The sequence below is a fragment of the Lactuca serriola genome, chromosome 6 (assembly GCF_051521515.1).
Source record: "Lactuca serriola cultivar US96UC23 chromosome 6, Lser_US96UC23_V15, whole genome shotgun sequence".
Lineage (NCBI taxonomy): Eukaryota > Viridiplantae > Streptophyta > Magnoliopsida > Asterales > Asteraceae > Lactuca > Lactuca serriola.
The window spans coordinates 18,981,993-19,008,747 of NC_136413.1; the positions used below are offsets into that span (position 1 = coordinate 18,981,993).

General features: G+C 34.7%; 3 protein-coding genes across 3 annotated transcripts; all 3 read right to left on the bottom strand.

Moving 5' to 3' along the window:
* Positions 1-367: 367 nt before the first annotated feature.
* LOC145057579 (K(+) efflux antiporter 4-like) lies at positions 368-6,262 on the bottom strand. The gene is made up of 18 exons (XM_079005445.1): positions 5,812-6,262; positions 4,905-4,948; positions 4,740-4,798; positions 4,563-4,641; positions 4,420-4,481; positions 4,247-4,322; positions 3,797-3,943; positions 3,625-3,708; positions 3,467-3,535; positions 3,210-3,376; positions 2,806-2,902; positions 2,671-2,724; positions 2,480-2,575; positions 1,931-2,119; positions 1,713-1,790; positions 1,569-1,613; positions 954-1,043; positions 368-837 (listed from the first exon to the last, which is right to left on the bottom strand). Exons 1-18 carry the CDS (start codon positions 6,083-6,085, stop codon positions 748-750), a joined length of 1,800 nt encoding a protein of 599 aa, XP_078861571.1. The 5' UTR covers positions 6,086-6,262; the 3' UTR covers positions 368-747.
* Positions 6,263-7,797: 1,535 nt separating this feature from the next.
* LOC145058056 (YCF36, putative (DUF1230)) lies at positions 7,798-9,408 on the bottom strand. The gene is made up of 4 exons (XM_079005981.1): positions 8,867-9,408; positions 8,433-8,461; positions 8,235-8,291; positions 7,798-8,137 (listed from the first exon to the last, which is right to left on the bottom strand). Exons 1-4 carry the CDS (start codon positions 9,363-9,365, stop codon positions 7,907-7,909), a joined length of 816 nt encoding a protein of 271 aa, XP_078862107.1. The 5' UTR covers positions 9,366-9,408; the 3' UTR covers positions 7,798-7,906.
* Positions 9,409-9,638: 230 nt separating this feature from the next.
* On the bottom strand, positions 9,639-14,232 carry SPT16 (global transcription factor C). Its single transcript, XM_079005980.1, has 2 exons — positions 14,027-14,232; positions 9,639-13,129 (listed from the first exon to the last, which is right to left on the bottom strand). Exon 2 carries the CDS (start codon positions 13,101-13,103, stop codon positions 9,894-9,896), a length of 3,210 nt encoding a protein of 1,069 aa, XP_078862106.1. The 5' UTR covers positions 13,104-13,129; positions 14,027-14,232; the 3' UTR covers positions 9,639-9,893.
* Between the last annotated feature and the right edge of the window lie 12,523 nt (positions 14,233-26,755).

Genomic DNA, 26,755 nt, shown 5'->3' on the forward strand with positions numbered 1-26,755 from the left:
CTTAGACGAACCAATTGAGGTTCCAAGGACTAGTCATCCCATGGGAAGAGATCAATCAAAAAGATGTTGAAGGTGATGATATGAAATTGGGGAATATATAGGAATATCAAAAAATTGTTGAAGATTGCATGAAAAAAAAAAAAAAAAAATCCCGTGACGTTAAAGTATTGTTTGATGAGTCCAAAGTGCATTCATAAAAAAACGAAATTCAGTACAACATTTATTGTCTGTTAGGTTTTTAAGAATTTGAAGGGTGATAAGGAAGGGCATTACACCCTAGTTTGATTATCCAACTGGTCTTATTTCCACAATTTAATATCGAGAAAGACAGGTTTTTATGCAACAACTGCTGCAAATAGAAACAATATTTAAAAGAATTGATCGGCCCGGGCTTCCTTTCAAAAATTACATGGAAAATTTGTTTTGTTTTGTTTTCCACTAGATACAAAGTACACCACCTATTTTTACATTACAAACCAACAAACAACCAACCAAACAAACACACAAACACACAAAAATTAGCTCACACCTCACCTCACCTGTTAGTTAGTTTAGTTGTCTATTGGTTAGATTGAATACCTCTCTCCCTTCTTTTCCTCCTCTTTCTCTTTCTCTTTCTTCTTCCAAACAAAAACACAACTTCCTATTACAGCAAACCAAGCATTGTACTCTGGTCTGGTCTGGATAACCCGCATTCTGCATTTATCCAATCCAATCCAAACTTTGACCTGCTTTGGTTTGGTTTGGTCAACCTTCATGAATCAAAAGATCCTTAGCAATCAAGGCTATCCGTTGCTTTGCACTATCAGATCGCAGACCTTCTATTTTTATTCCCATCTGCTTGTGTTTTTTGTTATTATTGGAGTTAGTTATAGGCTGTTTTTAGAAAGCAAAAATAATAAAAGATACTATATTATATGTTTTGAAGAAGATAAAGATAATGAATGTTTGACCTCACTCTGACTATCCGGGGTGAACCACCGTAACAAAACTCCAAGATGCACTACCCCTGGAATTATCTTGAACAGCAATGGAGTTGTCACCTATATTTTAAAATCATATCATATCATATTTTTTCTTGCTTGCTTATAAGTTATATCCCATCCATTACACACCATCTATCTTATTAGTAAATTACATTTTTTTGGTCCCTTAATATACCTCTTTTTTTCATTTTTGGTCCCTACAATTTTATTTTTTTTTGCATCGTTGGTCCTTATTTGATGGTTTTGTGACCAGATCCAAGTAAAATGACCATATTTACCCTCCCACTCCAGCTAAAATGACAATTTTTGGGCAAAAATACAAGAACCTCAAAATAAGGCACAGCTTTTCATTGCAAAAAATCAGGCATGCTCTGGGACAAAAAAATGTAGTAAATAACAAATATCTATAAAAAAAATCAAATAAAAGGGTATTATAGTCATATTTTACTTGGAGCAGGGACCAAAACTAAAAGGTTTACGAAAACCTCAGATAAGGACCAAGATAGCAAAAAGACAAGTGTAGGGACCAAAAATGTAAATACTATTATGTCACAAAGGATGTTCATAAATACAATACCATACCAGACTAAGAGCAGTTGTTCCAAGCAACAGCATGTACAGCTTCCCCTGAAATCATATATGTATGTCATTTTCTGAACTAACTTTTTTTCCTTATGTTGTAAATAATGTAAAATAATATGAATATCTTTTGTCCCTGAAACAAACCTCAACGAGATGAAGATTGGAAGCACGACTCAGAAGGACAAAAGCAAACTCTCCTATTTGTGCTAAAGACATTCCAACCTGCATTTTTTTATTTCTTAAATATTACTTACTACATAACAATAGCTATGAACTATGGCGAAAGCAAAGAGTGTTTTTTTTTTAATTTTTTTCTTTTAAAATGATTTTTAGAAAGTAGGTTGCTATATATAAAAGCTTACGAGAACTGAAGTTTTGTTGTTGTAGCCAAAACCTTTGACAACAATGGAGATGACAATTGTCTTGGCAATGACAACTAATAAAACAGATGCCAGTAAAATATCAATGTGGTTCCACAGGAAATGGACATGAATCAGCATCCCAATGCTTGCAAGAAACAAAGCAGCAAAAAAATTGCGTATAGGTTCTACCTGCATCATTAAAACAAACTTCAATACAATTTTTTTTTTTAAGATATAACTATCATAATATAGATTTAAGAGTAAATTACATTTTTTGGTCTGATTGGTTTTTACAATTTTGGTCCCAATTAAGTTTTATCATTTCAATTTTGGTCCTTATTAAATGTTTTTGCTCTATATTCCAAGTAAAATGACAACTTTTGGTCCCTGAGAAATTTGGGTCCCATAAATATTAGTCATATGGATCAAAAACCTCAAATTCGCAACAGAAAACTTATTGGGACAAAAATCGACTATACTCAGGGACTAAAAATGTGACTTACTCTAAATTAGTGAGTGAAGTTCATTTTTTATTTGAATGAATCTTACTTGTTCAAGTGTATGTTGAGCAAGATCAGTTGTTGATATCATAACTCCAGCAGCAAACGAACCCAACTCTAAACTTAATCCAAGCTTATCACTACTCTGCAATTTATCAAAAAAATACCTTTTTTTTTACCCAGAAAAGAATTGTGATTATATAAAAAATAAAAAATCAAGTATCATGAAGAAAGACAAACCCAGGCTACCAGCAGGCAAAATGCAACGGATGCCAACTGATACAGTTCATTGGTCTGCACAAAAGATTAGGAAAATACGATTAAAAATATGTATATAATATTAAAATAAATAAATAAAAGTTGATGATGTGTCACCTGTGAGGAGAGGCTAATCATGAGTTTAAGGAACCAAGGCAAACAAGTCCGTGACAAAACGGATAAAACTGCCAAAAATGCAACCAACGCCACCAGCCTGACTAACTAACAATCAGTATGCTGAAATCAACAGAAATCTCTAAACAAACAATATAACATTTCAACATTTTTTTATATAATTAACTAAATTATTAGCCAAATTCCTCAGAATACCAACATACTTAACCAATATAAGCAATCTACTTTATTTATTACTCATAATACCAACATACTAAAAATAAAGTGCAATTATTATTGGTATAAAAAATGAAGTATGTTGCTTATACTGGTAAAAAGAATAATGTAGGTTGCAATTTCTCTCAAAAATAAAAATAGTATACAAATAAACAAGGTTGATAACTTACAATTTGGTCATGGATATGACTCCTTGTAGAACACCTGAAGTTCCACCAAGAACAGGAAGAAGAGCAAACAATAAACCCACTGCACAATCTTGCAAGATTAGGGTTCCAATTGTAACTTGTCCATGAAGGGCATTAACACTATTCTTTTCCATCAAAAACTTCAAAACCTGCATAATTAAATTAATGTTTAATCAGCTACAGGTCAATGAGAGGTAGGCTTAAGCAAAAGAGTTCCATAATAGTAAGATTTTGCTTACCACTGCTGTTGATGACATTGAAAGAAGCACCCCAACAAACACCCCCTCAGAAGGCTTACCACCACATAACTGTTGATATTTCATACTTTATTACTAAATGAAACCAAAAAAAAAAAAGTTAAAAAGTCAACGGAATTAGAAGGTTTAGTCAAACTTACAGAGGCTGTAATTCCACATATGCACATAAATAGGAAGCTTTGAAGAAGTCCTCCAAGAACAGCAACAGCTCTAACAACTTTAAGCTAAAATTATCAAACAATTACTTTGAGTTAGACAGTTAGTCTCTCATGTGTATTAATTATCCAAGGCAACATTAATTACGAAACTAACCTTTGCCATGGAGAACTCCAACCCCAAAGCAAAAAGAAGAAAAATAACACCAAATTGTGCTACTGTCTCTACTTGGACCAATTCACTAACTACATCCAGCCCACCAGGCCCAACAACAGATCCTGCCAGCAAATATCCAGTAATCACCTGTGAAACCCACATGTGATTCAGGAAAAAATGCACAAACAAAAACAAAAAAAAAACATTATATGATCATAAAGATACATGCAAGTTGCAAGAAATAGCTACTTTACTCTTTTTACTAATATAAGCAATGTGCTTTATTTTTTTTACCCATAATAGCAACATACTTACATTTTCTTTATACGAAATAGCAACATACTTATGGGTAAAAATAAAAGTACAATGACTATATTGGTAAAAAAAATGCTATTTTCAGCAATTTTCTTTAAAGATAAGCAGAAACAAAGATTGAAACAGTATTCATACAGGCTGTCCTGCACAAGCAAAGGCAATGCCACCACAAGTGGCAGATACAATGACAACTACAAGATCGGATATTAACCTGTAAATTCAACATTTATATTATATTAAATATTAATGTTGCTTTTGTAACATGTACTGATAGGAAGATTGTCATCAAGTAAAAAAAAAAAAGTTACCTCAAGTCTAACTGTAGCACTGGATATTTTGATTTGAAATTGGATATGATAAAGACATTATCCTGAAAAAAGAGAATAAGAATACATTAACTACATGAAGCCAATACAATACAATATATAACAGTTTAAATATCAAAATTTACCTTTCTGTCAATTAGTGTTGGTGTCTCTTCTGCTCCGTTGTCATTATCCATAGTGAAAACATGATGAAGTTGAAAGGACCTATAAAAATTGTCTTAATATAAGTAGTATATTATAAATTGGATATTAATTCATATAATTATCATAGAATTAAGCAAGAAATGGATAAAAGATCATACTTGTCATCCTTTGTGTCATTTTTCTTGGACTTAACCCTAGCTACAGTTTCCAATACAGCCTGGTGAAAACACATGTAAATTAAAGATAATCAGCAAGGAAAGAAAATTAAGAAACATGCTTACTTTATTACAGCATTTAAAAGAAATGAAAATTGAAAGAGCAACCTGTTGCCCAGCAACACTGTTATTGAAGCTGCCTGCATCCTCTTCTGCAAATTCAATTAGGATTTAGGAAGATTAGTTATTGGTTCTTTTGTATTATATCAATTCCACCTTTAAGATGATTATGTCAGATATTCAACTATAGTTTCTCTTCAGACTGTATTGGGCCATTGATAAAATATTTATATAAAAGTACGACCATTCCAAGATAAGTTTATACTTGATGAGTGTTGGAAACTTGGGGCCTAATACTTTTAAGTAAAGATTCCAAGATAAGCTAGGAGACATTACAAAGAATATGTTTGGTTCACAATATTTGTACTTAAGAAGGGCATTATCTCTTTAAATTATATTATTGCTTTTGGCGTTAAATCTGCAATTATGGATTTAGAAAGATGAGGTTTTGCATCAAAAATGAATGCGTAAGGTCCTTTTTTGAAAAGAGGAAGGACCTCAATATCAGATAAGTAGATGCCAAGTCGCTAGAACTTGGGTGGTCAAAGTGTGGCCATTGTGATGCTTTGGATTCAAACAAGATCCTCACATCACAAAAGCTCAAGTTTGATAACCATGCTGATTAAGAGATCCATATAAGTTTTGAATAGTGTTCTTTCTTTCTAATCACAAGTCAACCTTGAGATTCCAGATGTAGGATCTCTAAAGTTAGGTAACAATATAGCTACAAAAGAATCATATAAAATGGAAGCCCTAACATTTTCAATTAAAAAGAAAAGATTCAATTCCTGAAGTAACCAATGATAATGGCTGATCTGTTGAATTCCCCTTTTTTCATGGAAGGAAGAAATAAAATTAAAAAAAGCAATTAAATGCAGTAATTAGAATCCTAGCAAGCAAATGAAAGCATACATTGTAAAACCCTAAATAAAAGCATCAGATCTAATAAGCCAACCTTCGGTCTGATCATTCTCAGTGAACTCTTTCTCCAGAGCACGATCGATCATACCAGCAAAGCTCCTGTCTCTATCCGTAGTAGAAGAAGCATTGTTGGAAGTGAGAGTGGCGTTATTAACAAAGGTGTCGCTAATGTCTTCAAGCTGCTCCTGATCTGTGTCGGCGAGGACAGGGAGAGGGAGAGAAAGAAAGAAGGAAAGGATTAATGAGATAAGAGATAGGAAGTAGAGACGGCGGAGGTGGGAGGAGGAGGTGGGTATCCCCCTTTTCATGGCAGGGACGGCGACGGAGGGATCCACACGGGTGAGTTTATGTGTGTGTGAATTTGTGTCGGTTTTGGTTTTGTTTCAGTGACGAATTAATTGATAGTGGAAGAGGAGAGACGAGTGGGGTCCGCATTGGAGTAACCTACACAACCAGTGAGCCAGGAGCTGGAGGATGACACCCCATGTTTTTATATGGCCTAGAAACTCAAGTGTTTATATAAACTACACCACATTATTAATTAAAGAAGATTACATTAAATATTCATCTAACTATCACAAATATCTTCATATAATGTTTTTAAAGAAAAATTAATTATATTAATTCGATTTTCAATATTGACAATTCATTTAACAAATAGTAACAGTTTACATCGAACTAGACGGTAAACGGACAACAAGTTGCGTTGTTAATTTTTTTTTTTTTTTGACAAAACTATTTTTTTTAAACAACATCTACTGATCATAACATTACTATGCATGACGGGTGAGACTTTAATGAAAAGTTACACGGCTTCTGGTGTAAGGAAACCAAATGTATCAAACGTGAATGATATAAACACATGTTGATTTTTCATATACGGTTTCTCATGTTTTGTCATTTTTAAAGTTGTTTGCCCCACCGTGAAACCCTTATTCCTCATGTCTGCAAGAGGATAAACCCTTATTAGATCCATACAAACATGTTTCTATTTCACCCATCCAAAAACCAAAATGTCCATCACCATATTGTGTTATACTTGAAACTTGGAAATTCTCTATAATATCCTGCATGTTTTGCAAAAGAGTTTAATCATGCCTTCCGACAAACTAGGAATACCTCATCAACCAAAATTAAGAGAATCATGAAGCGATACCTATGGGTAGTATGATACTCCAGATGTGTCATGTGTTGGCTGACCCTCTATAGGATAGAGAAAAGAAAATCATGAGCATGTAGCGCCTATAGACAATAAAAACAACTTTCTGGTCTAACAGTTACAGACAGAAGTAGTGAAACGCATCATAGAAACTATTGTATGTTGTTTTTCTTCCCCTAAAGAAGGCTTAATGGGTTGAAGGTGGAGTTCGAATCTTTAGAGGGGGAAGAGAGAAAGTTCTATTTTATTATTCCACTATTTATCTTGTTTCCTTGTTTAACCACTAGTTTCCATGTTTTAGGTACAAAGGTTAATAACAGGAGATTATGGTGAGGGCATCGAATTGGAGTAATTAACATTGTAAGAGATTTCCACGAGTCACAAATATCAAGGCCCCTTTGGTTCTTGGTTTTTGCAAGGAAAGGGTATTGAAATGAAACCATCCCGACTTGTTAAATAAGTCGACAAAATAGAATGAATATTCATCATAAGATACACGACTCGTTCAACCCAAAAGGGGTATTGAAATGAAACCATGATGGATCTAAAATGAAGAAATTGTACAAACTACAAAGGAGAAATCCGGCCGGAACCCAAAATTCCAAAATATCCGATCTATAATTATTTAATTTGGTTGAAAGAGAAATAATTAGGTAACATTTCATTGTCACACTTTCGTTTACTTTGGAGTTGTTTAATCTTAAATTGGCTGATGGAGTAGTTAGAAATTACTTTTTCCACATAAAAATTGAATGCACATATATTGAGAATGATGTTTTACCTCGATAAAGTCGTTTCCTTCTTTCCTAAATTCATCACGTATCTTTAAATATCTTATCTTGATCAATTAATTCAACAATCTTGGAGTTAGTAACTTAATTGATTAAATTAAAGTGTCCCATATGTACAAAGGGTACGTACTACTATACATCAAATATGTTCTTGCTTGTATTTACAAATGCTGCTTCATCTAATCAGCCATAGGTGAACCACAAAATGCTTCTGGTTCAAAAGATCTTGCTGACTCATCACTGTAAACACCTGCAACTGCTCTGCCACCTGGTTCAACACCTGCTGTGATGGAGGCCAGCTTCTGGCTCTGGCTGCTACTTTCAGTGTTGATAAGAAGAACAATGAACATGAATAAAGATAATGCAAGAGCCACTAATGTGTTCTTTAATCTGTTCAGCACTGGCTTCACCTGTGCACCACAAAAACAAGTAATTTTGATATTTGGAATTTGAAAGAATTGGAATCTGTGTTTGGAAACAATAAATAATAAAGAATGAATCTCTTACAGTAAATGATCCTAAAAGCCGATCCCTTGCCAACACTTCAGCAGTCTTCACCCAAATCTGTTTGTTTATCATAACAAGTTAACTTTCATAATCCAATCTTCTGTTACCATGTCATATGTATGCAACAAGAAGTAATATACAAAATCATAATCCAATGCCAAAAAAAAGTAATAAACTTATGATTTATAAAGATATTACCTGTCCATCATACCATCCAGTCTCTTCATCTGTACGTACACATTACACAATAAGATATTATAACATTTACACGTTATAAATTTTATAAGTTTAACAATGTACTAAAAAACTTCATTAGCAAAAAACAAGGTTAGGGATAGATAGGGCAATTATGGGAACTTGAAACAAGAACTTACGCCTTCTGTGTTGCAAGAAATGGGCATTGATTATAGATTGAAACCCTCTAAACCAATCAAATCTATTCATCTTTCATCGTTAAATCAGTATTATGAAATCTAAAAGGCTAAATGCTTCATTGAATCACAGATGCCTAGAACTAGAAGCATACTTCATTATCTGATTGCATATATCATATATATATATGATTCAGTTTCATATCGAATCAAAAGTTGAGATTGTTGTGTTTGTAATGGTAGAAAGGGAAGTATACATACATTCGACAGTGGCACTGAGCAATCGATTGCCGATATAAGCCCAACCCAAATACATCCTCACAACAGCAAGAGTAACCACCAATATTCCACTGCATACGGCTCCCAGGATCCGCTGAGTAGGTTCCCACCCGACACCGACCGACCCGTACCACGAAACAGGAAGCCCGACGAACATAGCAAACCCAGCGCCTGTGGCAAGTAACCGGGAGCAGTACTCCACGAAGTCGCCGGAGGCCCAGGAGAAAGGGGAGGAAGTGCACAGAGATTGGTACTCGTTGATCGGTTGTTGCTCTGGTGGGACGGGGCAGCCTGTTTCCGGCGGCGGCGGATCTCGGCTGCTGTAGGAGAAGCGGGTTTGCCGTAGGCGATTAGACTTGCAGGGTTTGATTGTGTGCGGAAATAGAGAAGAGGAGGTGAGCGGAGAAAGGAGGAGAAGCGGTGGCGATTGTGACTGTACCGGTGACGGTGTTAGTGGTTTTAGAGATAGGAGAAGAGCCATTTTTGGACGTCTAAAGATTTTCAATTTAAAAAAATGTATAATATTTGACCAGATATATGATTTTAAAACTTTTTAATATCGATTTTTAACAATAAACATTTCTAATATAACGTAGAAAAGGTCAATTTGTCATTTAATTATGACTCACAAATCAATGGAAGTAGTTTCATTTGTTACTTCCATTGATTTGACGATTACATCATCTTTATCTTTTTCTTCTTTTAAATCTCAAACCAACAAAATATTGATAATCATAAATTCATAATTCATAGATACTAAAACATTTCCACAACTTATGAAAACAGAATATCCTTGACGCTACATTCAACGTTTAATTAATTCATAATAATAATAAGACAATATTACTTCTGAAGTACCCAAAAACAAAACGTACACCTAACAGTAACAAGTAACAACACAAAATCCACTAATTCTTCTAAACTCAAAATCCAAAATCCAAAATCCAAAATAAAACAAACTGCTACACCTCCATCATCCATCATCCATCATCCATAATCGAATGATTTTTTACCTCCTGAACTTAGGACGCTTAGGAGCACTGCTACTGCTACTGGGCCCCGCACGTGACTTCCCAAAAGCCTTCATCTTCCTTCGTTTCCTCTCTTCCTCACTGTCTGACTCAACCCCATTCTCCCTATCTGCATTGCTTGCTTCCCTCTCCAACTCCTCCCATGTCTTCCCTTCTTCCTCCTCAGAACCTTCCTCCTCCGACCCTTCCTCCTCATCGTCATCCGACTCCACCAACGACTCGCTATCCGACCCTTCATCTTCCGATTCCGATTCCGGCTCCACATCCGACGGCTCATACCCCTGATCCGATTCCTGCGAACCATCGGAATCAGAATCACTCGCTTCAAGGTTCAAAAACTCCCACCCACCTTCATCAATGAAATTCTTCGGATCATCCGTAATCGTCTTCAATATCGCACGCCAGTTCATATTCAAACGACTCTCGTAGTACTTAATATCAGTCGTGTCAAGCCATTCCTTGATTCCATCGAGCGAAGTCGACGGAATGGAATCAATCCTCAACACATCCTTTTTAAAATCCTTGAACACGATCGCCATGTCAAAATTCTTCTGACCCAATCCAACTCTTTCAAGATTCACAATCTCAATCTCGTTCAAAGTCACAACAAGAAACGGAGATTCAATCAACTCCACCAAACAGCTCGAAGTCGGGACGATAAAAGCCGAAGCTTTATACGGTACACCATGGAATCCCAATTCCCGTAACGGTTGGTCAAACTCAAGGTCAAGCCCTTTGAACTTGGGTTGACCCCAAAGATCGTTAACCCGGTTCACAAAGCTTTGAAAATCCATATTGATTTTGTTTTTCCGGTCTCGTTCTCGTTGTTCTTCTTCAATCTCATCCGGATCATAAGCGGATCTTTTCGCACCTCCTAAAGTTTGAACAACATCCATCACCTCAACATAGAACTGAACATCTTTTGTCTTCTTGTTTCCAACCATGATGTGGTTGTGAAGATGAAAATGCAACAAAGTAATCATTTCCTTTTCAGCTGCTTGAAAAAACGCATGCTTTATATTCCCGAATAAAATATCAACACGTTCATCTGACCTCGAAGTCGAGTACCGGAACCCGTTATCATGAGCTTCTAAAGTCCCCGGAAGCTTCCGTCCCCGCCCGCCAAACACCGGGCGGATCCAAAGATCCGTTAACCGAATCGGTTTGAACTTATTCCCAGCAGTTACAAGCTTCTCTTGTGTCACTAAAGACGCACGTTCAGCTCTTTCAGACTCACGTGACACCACATTTTTTCTTAATGTCTTAATCTGCTGAACCACTTCAGAGATATGTCTCGGGTCCTTTGACCTAAACGAGACCTCTTTTAGAAAGATGCCGGTGTTGTTTTTCAATGAATTTGTTTCATGAGAGGAGAAAGGTGTCCCAGGGACATTAAATATGATCCGAATGTAACAGTTTCTAGATGTATCCGCCTGGCTGGAAACCGTCTTAACTGTCGCCACGTGGAATGGCACCATGGCACCATATAACGGAATCAAAATCGCTTCGTTTCTTTGATCCACTACAATCATGATATCTTTATTAGGCGGGATGTCGTTTACATTCTTGTAAGCAACCAAATCATTTGATGTTCTAGAAGATGCTCTCCCGTCCCCGCTGGCGTTCTTCCCGCCAGCCAAGCGCTGAGCTGTCTCTTCGTTTTTGGCACGCGCGAGTTCTGCTTGATGCTGTCTTCGAAGCTCTTCTTTAGACATTTCGTTGTTGTCTGAACGGAGTGTGGCTTTCGAGTGTTTTGGCTCGGTTTTTGGCTGTTGTACCCTTTCAACTTCTTCTTCTTCTTCACCATCATTGAAAGAGTATGCAACGTCTTTGAAAGCTTTGGAGCTCAAAGAAGTTAAATTTTCAGGTCCTTTAGCTGATACAGTAACAGTATCAGCTAACAGAAGGGCGTAATTCTGGCTCTTTGTTTTGCTGCTTTTTGTTTGTAGGTTTTGAAACCCTAAACTCACATTCAAAACCATTCCCACTTTCAAGATTTTTTCATTCTTATCATTTAAAGACATCCCGGATTCACGAAACTCGAGACCGATCCCGGTTCCCGCTGACTTTGTTAAATTAGGAAGCAATTCAGGTGCGTCTTTTTCAACCACAGCAACAGCAGCTTTATAAACAGCATTTGCTTTGTTACCAGGCTTTAAAGCAGAAAGAGCAGCTTCATGGGCTCTTAATAGAACCTGATAAGCTTTACTTTGTGTAGCATTTGAATCGATCAAGAAAGTTCTTGCAATATTTGCACAGTAGCTGTTGTAGCGGGACCCAAGTGCACAGATTATCACACTTGCAGAATCATAGTACAAATGGTAGTCATTACTTGAAGCACTAGGTTTCAGATCGAAATTTCCACCACTTTGAAAAATAGGAGGATAGCAGATATCAACATTATCAGCTTTCAACTTCACCTTGATTCTAGCAGGTTCAAGAATCGCTTTTTCAGTGTCGTCCATTAAAGAAGAATGTGTCACCTTCTTTTCTTCATCGATTACCTTCTCAAGTTTTGGAACAACAAACTGTTTCATAGCAGAAGCAGTAAGATAAGCAGCTTTTTTCACATTTGTAAGCTCACCAGCTTCTTTCACAGCAAAAAGATCTGCTAATCCGTTTGTGATATCAGAAAGCTGTAATCTTGAAGACTTCATCTTTTCAGTCCATTTCTCTAAAAGCTTCCCTTCAGGTGCTTCTTTTGCTATATAGCCAAGAACAGTGTCATCACCATCACTGATGGCTTGTAATATGGCATCCATTTCTTTCGCCCCATCATCACTTTTTGAAGCTTTGATATGCATCACAACTTCTACACCAACTGCTTCTTTTGCAGACTTTTTCACAACACTTAACAAATCTGCCTTCTTCTGGCTGCATAAGAAGTGAATCTGTTTCTCTGAGAAAACCATTATTGTTTCTGGGAATTCGTAACCAAGAAGCCAAATGTTGAGAGATGAAGATTTTAGATAACGAAGATCATCAGAAGGAGGTGGGGTGGCTACTGCAAAGGCATTACAAGAACCCCATAACTCATCTTTGTGTTCCCTCCAGTTAGAATACATTAACTTTAACCTTCTGCTCATAGTTTCTGCATCAATTGAGTATGCACTTCCAGCTCCAGCTCCACCTGCACCTGCACCTTTACTGGCTGGTGGATGATTCCCACCATTGCGATGATCAGCCATCTTCAGAAGTTACCAGTGCAGTGAACCTGATTACAACATAAAAAAAAACTGATTAGTTCCTAATACAATTATATAACTGTAAAATATGACAAGAATCCTCCCACCTTACAACGACTAAACACCACTTTCTTAATAGAAAATTATGTAAACTAGCTTCTTAATAAGCTAGGAAACCTCTAACAACTTTAGAGGACACTGCTAATCTATCAATGGGAAATCAATGTAATACATAAATGAATTCTTGATATGTTGATTGCAAAAAGTTTAAAGGTTATCAAAGCTTTTTACTAACTTTGGTCTGTTAAGTCTGTCTCCAGGAAAATTTATTGGGCTTCTATGAGCTAGGAGAACCAAATGGCTTCTATGAGCTTAAAACCAGTGATTATAAATCAAAGTATAGATGTATGTACATATATCTATGAATTTATCCTTGTGCATGGATAAAACAAAATTTTCGGCTTTGTAACATTGGTGTTTTGTGACACAGGGGAAAAAAATATCCTGGATCCGCCTACTAGGTATAGAACATAAAACTTTAGATTCAAAAAGCTTTTTCGTTCCAAGTCACTGTCAAAATCGAAATACGCAGATTATAGCTGAATAAATCAGAAATGAACAATCGAAATTCAAAGTTGTAGCCTAAAAATCAAAAATCAGAATATGGGCGAAAGTTGGAACCTACGCGACGATGTTAGTAAAAAATCAAAAATCAAAATAATCAGCGCTCGTAACAATCGATACAGCAGGATGACTAATTTCTCGAATTGGAGCCTAAAATTCATCTCCGTTTTTCTCACTTCAAAATTAAGAAGAAAAAAAAATTGTTCCCCTATTCTGTATTTCATTTCATACCAATTTCTACGTAAAAAAATCGTAGATCTGGAACCCTAAATTCACAAATTCGCGATAAAAACAGAAATTACCTGTTTGATCGAGATATTTAGATGAAAATCAGGGACGCTATGCCAGAGAAGATGTGACGGTGGAGCAGAAAGTGATGACGGCGGAGGGCGGTAGCGAACGGAAGACGAGCGTCGCAGAATAGGGCAAGGGCATTACGTGTTTTGGGTGATTGTGTGAGTGTTGTGTTTTGACTTCCCGGACTATTGAAATGAAGTAACCCTCATTTTTCATCATCGCCTTTTATAGTGTCGTTTTGGAGGTTCTTTCACCCGCCTATTCCCCAAAATATCACTTGAATTTTTGAAGCTTCTTATATATTCATTGTTATTATTATTACATTATATTCGACATACACTTGTGAATGTGGCGAGTCTTGAATACTTTGTTCTAATTTTCATTATATCATTTCATTATGATACTTCATACATACTTATAATGCTAGCATTTTCTTTAAATTTCATGCATTTGAAACCTCCATTTCTTTTTCCTTTCACCATATTCATTTTAAACTCTCATTACTTTTCAATTTCTTTATAATAATAATTATAATTTGATAATTAGGTTAAATAAATATCAAATCTAAAGTGTATTCATATATAAACTAAATTTTAATATTAAAATAATATCTTCAATTCTACTTATAAAATTATGTTTTTTAACTTTTAACATATTATACTTAATTTATTGGTTTTAATATATTGTTGGATGTAAACCATTATCATTTTAAAGGTATAATTATTGAACAATTTGTATAAAATACTTAAATTATTAATTAAAATATAATATTATAGGCTCAACTTAAATATAAATTTTATTTAACTTAAACAACCCAAAGATTATTTTATAAATAGTTAAAAGTGATAAATTGTAGTGTTTTCTAATAATAATTAAAATAAATATCAAACCTAAAGTGTAATCATAAATAGACTAAATTTCAATTTTAAAATAATATATTTACTTCAATTTATAAAGTTATGTCTTTAAATTTTAATATATTATACTTAATTTATTAGATTTAAAATGTTGTTGAATGTAAACCATTATCAGTTTAAAGCTACAATTTTGAACAGTTTGGACAAAATGCTTAAATTGTTAATTTAAATATAACATTACAGTGTCGACTTAAATATAATTTTCAGTTCCACTAAAAAAAACCAAATAATATTTTGTAAATAGTTAAAAGTGATAAGTTATAGTGATAAATGCAAAAACTAAATTCTAATATCAGTTTAATAAAATATTTCCTAGATATAATTATATAATCATTAAAAAATTTCAAATAAGTAGCTTAAAATAACTTATAATAACAATAGTTAAAATAACTTTATATAAATGATTATATTGTTACCTTTAAAATTAAAAAATAATGTTTGATTTTTTAAATAATTTTAATGATAGAAATTAAAACATTAAGTAAATAAATTTTAAAAAATTAGTTAAAAATAACAACTATAAATAATATTAAACCATATATGATATCTAATTTTATTGATGTGTAACTCACGAGTAGAAGTCATTCAAACGATTGTGATTATGACGTTATAATAGATTTATATATATTCATATAATTTAAAATAATCAATATATTATATCAAATTAATATACGAATTATTATATCAAATTTAACAACAACGTTAGTGTTATATTTTAAAATATATATTTGTAAAGACTTCAACTATATAGGTGTTTCTACGCATTACAATGTCAAGTCAAATATGAATTAATTTCAGTGTCATTTAAAAAAACTAAAGAATATTTTGTAAATAGTTAAAAGTGATAAATTGTAGTAATAAAAGCAAAAACTAAATTGTAATCTCAATTTAACTAAAATATTTCATAAATATATTTTTATAATCTTTAAAAGTTTCCAAATAAGTAGCTTAAAATAACTTACAATAACAATAGTTAAAAACAACTCTATATAAATAATTATATTGTTAGCTTTAAAATAAAAAAAACAATGTTTGGTGTTTTAAATAATTATAATGATAGAAATTAAAATATTAAGCAAACAAATTTTAAAAAATTAATTAACAATAAAAACAACTATAAATAACATCAAATCATATATTATATTTAATTTTATTCATATGTAACTCGCGGGTAAAAGTCATTCAAACGATTGAGATTATGAAGTTATAATAAATGTATATATTATCATATAATTCAAAATAAACAATATATTATATCAATTTAGTATATACAAATTATTATATCAAATTTAACAACAACGTTATTGTTATATTTAAAAAATCATATATTTGTAAAGACTTCAACTATATAGGTGTTTATGCACAACGCGCGAACATTCGCCTAGTATATATTTATAAAGGAATCATTTTTCCTTTCACCACATTCATTTGAAACTCCCATGACTTTTCAATTTCTTTCTAATAATGATTATAAGTTGGTTAATAAGGTTAAATAAATATGAAACCTAAAGTGTAATCATATATAAACTAAATTTTAATATTAAAATAATATATTTTCTTATACTTATAAAGTTATGTTTTTAACTTTTAACATATTATACTTAATTTATTAGGTTTAACATGTTATTGTATGTAAACCATTATCATTTTAAAGCTACAACTTTTGAAAAAATTGTATAAAAATACTTAAATTGTTAATTTAAATACAACCTTACAATATCAACTTAAATATAAATTTTAGTGTAACTTAAACAACCCAAAGAATATTATGTAAATAGTTAAAAGTGATAAATTATAGTATCTTTCTTGTAATGATTATAAGTTGGTTAATAAGGTTAAACAAGTATCAAACCTAAAGTGTAATCATAAATAAACTAAATTTCAATATTAAAATAATATTTTTACTTCTACTTATAAAGCTATGTCTTTAACTTTTAACATATTATACTTAATTTATTAAATTTTAATATGTTGTTGTATGTAAACCATTATCAGTTTAAAGTTATAACTTTTAAACAGTTTTGACAAAATACTTAAATTGTTAATTTAAATATAACATTATACGGTCAACTTCAATATAAATTTCAGTTCAACTTAAAAAACCCAAAGAATATTTTGTGAATAGTTAAAAGTGATAAATTGTAGTGCTAAATACAAAAAACTAAATTGTAATATCATTTTAACTAAAATGTTTCTTTAAATATATTTTTATAATCCTTAAAATTTTTGAAATAAGTAGTTTAATATATATATATATATATACACTATGTGTAAGACCCATGTATTACATTGGTTTATTTTAAAAAATAAATAAATATGAAATTTTAACAATTTGAAAAGTTTGAATTTATAAGAAAAAATGAAAAAAAATTGAATTATTAAAATTAATTAGGCTTTAATGTATTGAATATATTACATATATAAACTCTTTCTAATAAATACCTTACATATATATTAGCTTACATATTAAATATGGAATTTTAATTTAATAAAAATGAAAAATACAATAAAATGACAAGTGGAAAATATAAATTTCAAAAATTCTAGAAAATGACATGTGTCCAAATGAAGAAGAATAGGACATGTGGCAAAAAGTTCTTTAGGGAGGATATATATATATATATATATATATATATATATATATATTAGTTCAAGCACAATAAGACTAATAAGTCAAACAACAATCAACCATATGAAATGAAAAATACCAAGCAAACAGCAAATCAGAGAGACACAAAGATTTACATGGAAAACCTAAATCAGGAAAAAACCGTGGACGGAAGAAGCTGAGAACCAATTCACTAAATATTGCAATGTTTTACAAAGTTTGATCAAAGAGATTACATTGATCTATAATGGTGTTTTGGTAACGAAGAGAAAAAAAAACCCACAAGAGCTTTAGCTTATAAAGGAGGAGAAATGACTCTAATTTTGTCTTCTAAATTCTATCTCTATGTTTCATGCGTTCATGAAGCTACAAAAGGGAAAAGATTTGGCAAATTTGGCAAATTTTATAACATCCATTTTCAAGACGTTTCTTATTTTGGGATTTTGGGTTGTAATGTGATCAAGTAAATGTCTTTGGCTTTCTTTGTGCTTTAAACCAAAGGGTAAAATGAGAACGTGATATTTTGGACTTCTTGCACGAATTAACAAATTTTAGTTCAGTATGTTTTTAGTATGGAGTAATTAGATATAACTGTGAGGTTTGTCAATACCTTCGTGTGCATATAAAGATCATTGAAAACGGGGTTGAAACGAAAAAGTTACGATTGTTTGAAGCTGGAAGGGATTTGGGTGAAAACTGTCGCCACATAATGGAAAGCATATCTCCAAGGTGTGGTGATCACCATGGACTGGAAAACAAGTTCCACAAAGTGGATGGAGAGCATATCTCTATTTTCATTATTTGAGCTCTTCAACTTTCCTCTCCCCTCTTTTAGATGCTTTTGGTGGTATTTTGATGAAGTTTGAAGATCAAGGAAGTTATTTTGGTTGCAAGGAATGTTGTTTCTGATGGGTTTTGGTCATAAGACATCATGTGTGCTCATACAAACCCTAATGTTTGGATCTAGGTTTCTCTATTGTACATGCTTTAAATCCAAGACTATAAACCCTAATTCTAGCATATGGAAATCAATATTAACATATAATTAGGTTTATGATATTACCTTGATTGTTATGTAGCAATAACAATCCCAATTCCTCCTTGAATTGACTTTGGAAGGCTTAGAGTCACAAGTGTCACTCCTCTAATGGCTTACAAACACCAAGAGCAAATGGAGAAGGTATAAGGAGAGAGGGGAGGTATTGAATTCGTTTCTAGGACCTCTTGGGAAGGCTTAGACGAATTCATGAGCCTTAGGGGGTTTATATAGGTGTAAAGATTAGGGTTTTAGTCCTTATCCTTATCTAGTTGCCTGCCCACCAAGCAACCATAAGATAAGTCTTAGAAACCCTTATCTTAGTCGAATTCTAAGGCATTATCTCCTTAAATTCGTTCACCCTATATTCAAGATAATCCTTACCTTATTTTGTAACTATCACATAATTACAATTCAGCCCCTCTAGTTTAATTAATTACACTTGATCACAAAATTAATTCTTAATTAATTATTGACCAATATTAATTAAACAAATATGATTTCTCCTTTAATATATTATTCTTATAACATATTAATAAATCATAATAACCTCTCTCTCTATTTATTTCTCCAATCAAGTTGCTTTGGTGAAGGCAACCCAAAAGGACTATGCACCATCGAGTCAAGTACATACCAAAATAGTTATGGACTTAGACACTAATCCAACAGTTTCAAGTTTGGATCCATCAAAGTCACTTCATTGTTGGACCATTATGAGTATAAAGTTCATAACTTGCGTTTTAGTTCTTTAGATCTTGTCATGTAACACCCCGTTTATTTAATAAATAAATAAACAAATTAATGAAAGAATTTTAGCTTATGTGAATTATGAACTTTGGTTTGGCTTGCGGAATTAAAGAACACACAATGAACATGGTGATTTCAGTTTTTAAGAGATGCATTTGATTATGTATGGTGTTACAAAAAGGGATCTAGATCTAAATCTACATAAATAACACACACTTACACACTCAATTTTACATCTCTCAAGCACGCTTCCATAAGTGGTATGAACCCACCTTATATAGAGGTGTTTACACGTCTCTTTCTCACTCTCTATCTCATGTCATAAGGCTAATGCACCACATGCAAGTGGTCTACAAAAGTCAAACCATTTACAAAGTCATACATGGATAACTTTGTACCCCAACATTCTCCCCCTCAAAGTTAGGAATGGATGACCCACTTCAAATCTTCCAAAATCAAGCAACTATGCGAACGAGCCTCAAGCGTGACACATGTTGAGATGAACTTCAAATCTTCAATTCTTCAATGATTTTTCAATTTGGGCTCTAGGATGTGAGACCAAACGAACCGAGCATCAACGAATGATCCAGAGCTTATCAAACTCCAAATAATCACCCTAAAGTTGAGAATAAAAACACACCCCAAAAATCTTCAATAATTCCAAACCCATCTTGAATCGAAATCACTTCCGAATCTCCAATCGCATCATTTCATAAACTTCAAAAAATTCAAGGTCACTTCGGTCTTCAAGTCCACGTAATATGAAAAATTCAACTTTCGAATTTTCATATATATATATATATATATATATATATATATATATATATATTTCTCCCCCTTTTTTATAATCGAAATTTGATTATAAAACCAACAAGGAAAGATAGCATGCCCTAATCGGAATTTTTCTTGTCAAAACTCCCCCTTAACATGTGACATAGACTTTTTGCTTCAATCCGGAAAACCGAAAAAATCTTCAATTTTTAGCTTCGTTCACGGACCGCCTTTGACAAAAAAATTTAAAATTGGGTAGAAATTGTCAATTTCAAAATTCTGCAGTGACCCGGTGCGCCCAAAACAGCCAAAAATGAGAAACTTTCTCCCGTCTTCGAACAGGGTAGAAAGCGTCAATTCGCATAAACTTCAGGGGACTGAAATGAATTTTCTTCACCTTCTCAACAAAATCAATCCATTTTCGAATCTGGGCAAAAACATCCAAAATTTCAAAACTTCAGGGACTGCTTTCGAAACTTCTTCCCATTCCTTCTAATTATCGAAATTATACCCTAAAATTGAAACTGGATATAATGTGTAAGATTCTATAAAAGTACAGGGATTGATTGCGAAAATTTGTTCGCACTTCACAAACATAACGAAAACACCCATTTTGTCGAAACTGGGTGAAAGATGTAACTTTGCAGAATCAACAGGGACCAATTTCGAAATATTCTATCATCTTCCCCATTATAACGAAAGTAAACTCAGATAGCTAAACATCACTCATTGGCTACTCAACCTCAGCTTTTCGTTAACAAAACCCATCGAATATTCGTTAATCAAAGCAAACAACAAACTTTCAAAACTCGTTAGCAACCAAGGCTTCATTACTAGACCATCTATGAGTCGTCCTTAAACCATCGAGTGCCAAATCACAGGTCTTCGTTAGAAATTGACATTCACGCTTCAACTGTTGAATTCATCGTCAAGAAACGAGCGAACATTTTCAAAACCCAACGAACAAACATCTGAGATCGTTATTCAGTGCATTCCCAAACTATCGAAACCACATCCATCGTTAACAGGACTATCAAAAATCCATCGACTCAAATATTTAACTGTAAAATCCATGGCTTCGTTCTTCAATCGATACCTCATGAACGAACCCCAAAACCCATTTCGTTATCATGACCCCATCGTTATGAGTTACTCGAGCTATATCCAAACCCAGTTCGTTATCAGACTATACTTCATGCGCTTTCAAAGTCATCATGCTTCCCAGTCGATACCAAGCAATAAACCCACATCGACATCAACAAGTCGATTTCACCACTTCGTTACCATTCATTCATCCAAACACGACTTCATTTTCCAGTTCATCAACCTCAAAATCAAAAATCACAAACTAATTCCAGATCAACATACCAACAACAACTAAAATGGATCTCAACGACTTCAAAGGATTCGACTATCAAAATCAAAATTGACTTTCGTTCCTGGAACCACAGTTGAAATCTCGATTTCGACCATCAATATCGACCACAAACCCAACCAATTTCGAAATCGATTTTAAGAGTCAAACAAAAATCGTATGAACTATCATCGATACCAAGAATTCCAATCCAAGCCACTTCGAAATTAAAATTGATTTCGACATTCATATCCATATTCAACTCAAATCCAACGATTTCAACCTCCAATTCTTTGATTCATCACTTAAAAATCGAGTTTGACTTTTTGATGTGTTTGACTTTTCGAAGTCAAAGATGAACAAACAGCAAATGGATGATTCAAACACCAAATTTTGGATCAAAACATGATTATCCGAGAGTTTATCATCACATTCATGACTTTTTGTACAAGTTCATCAAAATCAAACATCAAATTTGACGATTTCTTCACTTGAACTTGTATGAAATCGATTTCTTCATGTCCCAAATCACATGAAATCGTAACAAATTATCTGATTATTGATCGACATCAACCAAAAGAAAGAAGGAAAAAATGATCGAGAAAACGAGAAGAATAATCAAATGCAATCAATTAAGAAATAAGAACATAAGCGTATGAGTTCTATGGTACAACCATTTGAAGCGTATGACTAAATCAGGGACAAGTTCGATAAACCATACACTGTAATCGAATTTGGGCTCACACAATTATGATATCGGATCAAATACGAAATTTGTATGGGCTCAAGAATTGTGAACAGTAAAGAGTTCTTTTAGATCTTAAACAAATGAAAATTTTGGGCTCTTGATCATCACACATATCAAAATTATCAAATAAGAATATGAATTTGGCTCAAGTTTCATTTATGAACAACAAGATATTATGACTCTGGGCTTAATCAAAAAATTAGATCACAGTGAATTTGGGCTTATAACTCGATTCAAATGAACAACTGTAATTTGAGAATCAAATCGAACAACAAATATAAGATTTGATGGGGCTTTGATCAATGAAAAAATTATTGGATCATAACAAAAGGGTTTTTCAAAAAAAAAAATTGATCCAATGAGTCAAAATGATCAAAAATCAAGAATGTAACGCATGAATCAACGAGATTAAGAAAGATCATAGAGAGAAACTCACCATAAATGCTCCAATTGTGACAAATTTTGCCAAACCGAGAATCGTTTCTTCAAAAAATTGTGTTAATCTTTGAAGACCTGCTCTGATACCAATTGATGTGAATTATGAACTTTGGTTTTGCTTGCGGAATTAAAGAACACACAATGAACATGATGATTCCGGTGTTTAAGAGATGCATTCGATTATGTATGGTGTTACAAAAAGGGATATAGATCTAAATCTACATAAATAACACACACTTACACACTCAATTTTATATCTCTCAAGCACACCTCCATAAGTGGTATGAACCCACCTTATATAGAGGTGTTTTCATGTCTCTCTCACTCTTTATCTCATGTCATAAGATTAATGCACCACATGCAAGTGGGTCTACAAAAGTCAAACCATTTACAAAGTCATACATGGATAACTTCGTACCCCAACAGTAGCCCTAAAATTAATAACTATATAGCAAGTTGTTGGTCTCGACGAGTTAACTGTCATAATTTTAGAAGGCGAGGGTTAAAGTGTTAAATTCGGACTTAATTTGTAAGTAATATCGAAGACAGGGGTTACTTGGTAAAAATTAGGACTCAATATGGAAGGAATTATGGAAGCAAGGGATAAAATGTAAATTCTGGAATTATATTGTGAAGAATTATGGAATAAGGGGTTAAAAAGGTAAATTTCGGATTTATTTTGGAAAAAGATAAGGGAAGGAGGGACCAATTTTGTTAAAATCAGAAAGAGGTTATATTGGAGACGAGTTTAAAACCGTCATTGGCCTCCCCTCCCATAAACATGGAACCCTAACCCTAAGGGCACCATTCAGCAACCGTCACCATCAAGATCTCCACCAGCCATTGTTGCATCATCGAATCCCCTGCTGCCGCTTTTTTCCGCCATCAGAATGCCACCACGAATGTCGGACATCGTGATCATCGTTGGGAGCAAATGGGATGACCGTCGGGGGGCTGACGAATGGACCCGGTTCGCTGTTGTGTGGTCGTGAGCCACCAGCAAGGTCTCCTCGACGATTGTCGATGAAACAGATGCATGCTGAAGACCGACGTTTGGGCAGTGTTGTTGTTGACAGTGGGCGTTCCTTCTCCTCCTTCTTATTCAACTTTCGCCATCAGCCACGTCGTCGATGTAGCGGGATCCTCCGTCGTTGTCATCCTCCTCCATGTTAGAAGTATATATGTGCGGTGGGTGTGTGCAGTGTGTTGTCTGTGGTTTTGTGTGCGTTTCAATACTTTTGGTGTGTGCTAGTTGGCCGGAAAACCCGAGGAAACCACCATGGCTACCAACCATGGTGGCAGGCGCCGCTAGTTCCTTTTATGCCACCTTAACTATCGTGTATGGGTGGTTGTGAGTGGGATACAGTCTTTGTGTACATGTGTTTTACTTGTAAGAGTTGTAGGATCGTTTCTTCGCTGGAGATTCGAAGAAAACCCCCGCTACCACCACCGTAAGGTGGTGGCTGCCACCAGGTGCCATCGCCGACCACCATAAGGGTGGTTGTGTGTGTGATTATTTTGAGTGTGTGTGTTTATTTTTGGTTATTTCATTGTAAAATGTAATTAGGAATTGGAATAATGAAAAGAAACCATAACCACCACCATGAGGTGGTGACTGCCGCCACTAACCGCCGTGTTGGGTCGTGGTGTGCTTGTTGTGTTTGATTCGTTAGGATGTTTGGACAAGGGACTAAAACCCTAATGGCCCTAACGAACTCTAATTGATCAAAAGACCTAGCTATTGGGCCTATTGGGCTATGATTGGGTTGGAAACCCTAATTAGGGTTTGGAAAACCCTAATTTTGGGATTATTGGTTTGGACTTATCAGTACCCACATTTTGGAACATTGGGGTGGAGTTATTACTCAAACCCGATTTCATTGTATGTTTGGACTTAATGGATTAAGTCCTTAATGGGCCTATTGGGCTATGATTGTTGCATCATCGAATCCCCTACTGCCGCTTTTTTTTTCACCATCAGAATGCCACCACGACTGTCGGACATCGTGATCAGCACTGGCAGCAAATGGGATGACCGCCGGGGGGCTGATGAATGGACCCGGTTCACTGTTGTGTGGTCGTGAGCCACCAACGAGGTCTCCTCGATGATTGCTGACGAAACCGATGCATGCTGAAGACCGACATTTGGGCAGTGTTGCTGTCGATAGCGGGCGTTCCTTCACCTCCTTCTTATTCAAGTTTCGTCGTCAGCCACGTCGCCGATGTAGCGGGATCCTCCGTAGTCGTCATCCTCCTCCATGTTAGAAGTATAAATGTGATGTGGGTGTTCTGTATGTGGGTATGTGTGCGTTTCAATACTTTTGGTGTGTGCTAGTTGGCCGGAAAACCCGAGGAAACCACCATGGCTACCAACCATGGTGGCAGTCGCCGCTAGTTCCTTTTATGCCACTTTAACTATCGTGTATGGGTGGTTGTGAGTGGGATACAGTCTTTGTATACATGTGTTTTACTTGTAAGGGTTGTAGGATCGTTTCTTCGCCGGAGATTCAAAGAAAACCCCCGCTACCACCACCGTGAGGTGGTAGCTGCCACCAGGTGCCATCGCCGACCACCATAAGGGTGGTTGTGTGTGTGATTATTTTGAGTGTGTGTGTGTGTGTTTAATTTTGGTTATTTCATTGTAAAATGTAATTAGGAATTGGAATAATGAAAAGAAACCCTAACCACCACCAACCGTCGTGTTGGGTCGCGGTGTGCTTGTTGTGTTTGATTCGTTAGGATGTTTGGACAAGGGACTAAAACCCTAATGGGCCTAACGAACTCTAATTGATCAAAAGACCTAGCTATTGGGCCTATTGGGCTCTGATTGGGTTGGAAACCCTATTTTGGGATTATTGGTTTGGACTTATCAGGACCCGCAATTTGGAACATTGGGGTGGAGTTATGACTCAAACCCAATTTCATTGTATGTTTAGACTTAATGGATTAAGTTCTTAATGGGTTAAGAAGGAATACTTAACCCTAATCATCATTTCATGTGAAAAAACCCAATTGGGTTTTGGGTTCTTATTGGGAATTTATTGGACTAAGTTGATGTGGGCCTTTGTGGGCCAATTGGGAACATATTAATGGACTAAGGTAAATTATTTGGCTTCAGGATAATACCCATTAGAAAGGCTTGGGCCCAATTTGGAAAATTGAGCCATACATGGGCCATGTTTGGGCCTTAAGGATTATTAGCCATTAGGCTATCAGAATGACAATTGTTTGGACTAGAATAATTGGTTGGGCCTTGAAATAAGTCAATGTAGAGGCTTGGGACCAATTTGGAAAATTGGCCCATATGTTGGGCTTTGGCCCATTACTTGCCTAATGGGCCTTTGGAGTGTGAGTTGGACCTTAGGCTTGGAACCCAATTATTAATTGGGCATTGTTTGGTGCTGACAGTATGTAAATTTGTCATCCAACAACTAGAGTTTTATTCGCGGGACTTCAGCAGTGCAAGGTGAGCCTCCTCACCATACCAATGGGTCTAAGGCACCAAAGTCGGCCCATTTTATGATATGTGGTACACTAGATGAAGTTGTATTATATGGCATGTTAGTTGGTTATGTGCTAGGAAGTATGTTAGTGATATATGTGTTATGCCTGTATGGAAGACCATGGGAGAGCCCATGACACCTGGATGTAAGACCATGTGGAGAGCCCATGGCTTTCCTACTATGTTGTAGTGTTTATCGTAGATTCACTACTGATATGTCTGTTATGTATATATATACCAGTGATTACGTGGTATGTTAGTTGTCTTTGTGATATTTGCATGGAAGACCATGGGAGAGCCCATGACACTCAGATGTAAGACCATGTAGAGAGTCCATGGCTTTCCTATCAAATACCATGGGAGAGCCCATGGTACTTAGGTGTAAGACCATGTGGGGAGCCCATGGCATCCTAGAGTAAGACCCTGGGGACGAGCCCACGACATCCGTATATGTTGATATACATGGATATGTGATTGATATGGTTTATGTAGTTGTCATAGCTGATATGGATTATATGGTTATATGGATTGTGTGGGGTATGCTCTGGGGAAATCACTAAGCTTCGTGCTTACAGTGTGGCAAGTGCGACAAGAGTCATGAGGGGGTTTGCAG

What these genes read in the sequence shown, in the direction of transcription:
- LOC145057579 (XM_079005445.1), bottom strand. Translation starts at nt 6,085, where the DNA reads ATGAAAAGGGGGATACCCACCTCCTCCTCCCACCTCCGCCGTCTCTAC. An exon ending in ACAGTGTTGCTGGGCAACAG is followed by an intron (nt 4,799 to 4,904) that starts GTTGCTCTTTCA and finishes TGTTTTCACCAG; the next exon opens with GCTGTATTGGAAACTGTAGC. An exon ending in CCCCGGATAGTCAGAGTGAG is followed by an intron (nt 838 to 953) that starts GTCAAACATTCA and finishes AAACACAAGCAG; the next exon opens with ATGGGAATAAAAATAGAAGG.
- LOC145058056 (XM_079005981.1), bottom strand. Translation starts at nt 9,365, where the DNA reads ATGGCTCTTCTCCTATCTCTAAAACCACTAACACCGTCACCGGTACAG. An exon ending in CTGGATGGTATGATGGACAG is followed by an intron (nt 8,292 to 8,432) that starts GTAATATCTTTA and finishes ATAAACAAACAG; the next exon opens with ATTTGGGTGAAGACTGCTGA. An exon ending in GGCTTTTAGGATCATTTACT is followed by an intron (nt 8,138 to 8,234) that starts GTAAGAGATTCA and finishes TGTGGTGCACAG; the next exon opens with GTGAAGCCAGTGCTGAACAG.
- SPT16 (XM_079005980.1), bottom strand. Translation starts at nt 13,103, where the DNA reads ATGGCTGATCATCGCAATGGTGGGAATCATCCACCAGCCAGTAAAGGT.